The sequence below is a fragment of the Penaeus monodon genome, chromosome 15, assembly GCF_015228065.2.
Source record: "Penaeus monodon isolate SGIC_2016 chromosome 15, NSTDA_Pmon_1, whole genome shotgun sequence".
Classification (NCBI taxonomy): domain Eukaryota; kingdom Metazoa; phylum Arthropoda; class Malacostraca; order Decapoda; family Penaeidae; genus Penaeus; species Penaeus monodon.
Window position 1 is genome coordinate 28450580 of NC_051400.1, and position 1619 is coordinate 28452198.

General features: G+C 42.6%; 1 protein-coding gene across 1 annotated transcript in view; it reads right to left on the reverse strand.

Annotated features, from left to right (window-relative positions):
• LOC119582298 (cytochrome P450 3A7-like) overlaps positions 1–1619 on the reverse strand; it is a gene marked incomplete at both ends in the record, with an annotated part of 14602 nt that overhangs the window by 4870 nt on the left and 8113 nt on the right. The window contains 3 exon segments of the mRNA XM_037930512.1: positions 116–334; positions 503–1217; positions 1331–1508. Of these exon segments, the coding sequence (XP_037786440.1) occupies positions 116–334; positions 503–1217; positions 1331–1508 (1112 nt within the window).

Sequence of the window (1619 nt, forward strand, 5' to 3'; positions counted from 1 at the left end):
GAACATATAGAGAGTTTTTCGGCCTGGGATGAATTGCCAGTTTGTGTTTTTCTCTTTCCTATGTTACTGCCTGCCATTTAAGACACTGAAGCAGAAGTTAATCTGGGAGACTTACCCATGATACAAGCATCAAGATATTTGGCTTCCATAATCCCCTGGTAGGTTATGTCGCCGTGTTCCTCGACCATTTCACTGATCTCCTGACGAAGGCGTTGCTGGATCTCTGGGTGCTTGGCAAGTAGGATGGACGCAAAGGCCAGCGTGGAGGCCGTGGTATCGTAACCGGCGACCAGGAACATGACACTTTGGGAGATGATGGTAAGTTCATCCAGTTCTGCGAGGATGAAAAGTATCCGCTTTTAGTCACTACCTGGTGTAACCGATGTAAACGCTGTAAAATATACGTAGACATTTTGAATTGTATGATGCAAATGTAAATTGTAAGATGTAAACATTGCAAACTGCATGTGAATCCACTTACTTTTAAGGTCAGACTACTCACTTTGCTTAGACTTGGATGAGATATTGTCTTGCATTGCAGGGACTCCTTCGGCATCGCCAGTGGAGATTTCTGCCTCTAGCAAGAGATCCAAAAAGTCTCCTCTTTTATTTCCACTTTGCCTCGCTCGCATGGTTTCACGGGTAACTTCCGTAAAGAAATCAGTTGCTGGTACTGAAAATCTCATATTAAATACTTTGGCAAGTTTAGGAAATACACTCAGGAAAACAAGTTTCAATATCATTCCTGGTGTAACTTTGAAAAAAGTATCAACCTTTTCAGCAAATTCTGGCTTTTCATCCACTAGTGAATTGCATTCAATACCAAAGGCACAGGAAGCAATGGTGTCCATGGTGAAGCGGCCAAAATTATACTTCATGTCGACAAAAGGCTTCGTGCGTGCTTCCTTCAAGCAGAAGGAGACGAGTTGGTCGGCCTTTTTGCACACGAGCGGGAACATCCCCTTCATTTTGCCTGAAGTGAAAGTGGGAGACATGATGGCTCTCAGTTTCTTCCACTCTTCGCCTGTCTTCAGAGATAACATGTTGGCCATTACTTTGTCCTTCTCGCTCGCGATGTCTATGGGCCTTCTGTCCATAAAATGGTCAAAGTCCTTTACATAAATATGCTTTATAAGTTCTGGATCGCCCACAAATAACATTGGCTCGTGGAAGGAGTAGAGACCGCAGAACTTTGATCCACCATAGTTGAAGTAAGCCTGTTAAAAGTGGAGGGACGAAAATCTATAAAGAATTATACAAATATTTATTGCTAACCACTGTGACGCCCGATCAATAACACGATAGTTACAGAAAACAATACATTTATTACCTCTTTTTCAAAGTCACACATTTTAGCTGGGATAAACAACTTATGCGCATGACCGAGGAAGGGGACCACAGGCGGAGTGGGCACACCTTTACTTGTCCAGTATCTGTGTCTACACCACGAATATGCCCAAAACAGTGGTAGCGCCGCGCCCAACAGTAGCCATGTTACTCCAACCATCCTGCTGGGAAAATTTTCATATAAATCAAGTGGACGATGAAGACTTTTACAGTGGGTATATAGAACACGTAAACAAATGCAATTCAATTTTTATTTACAAAATATTAAGTGG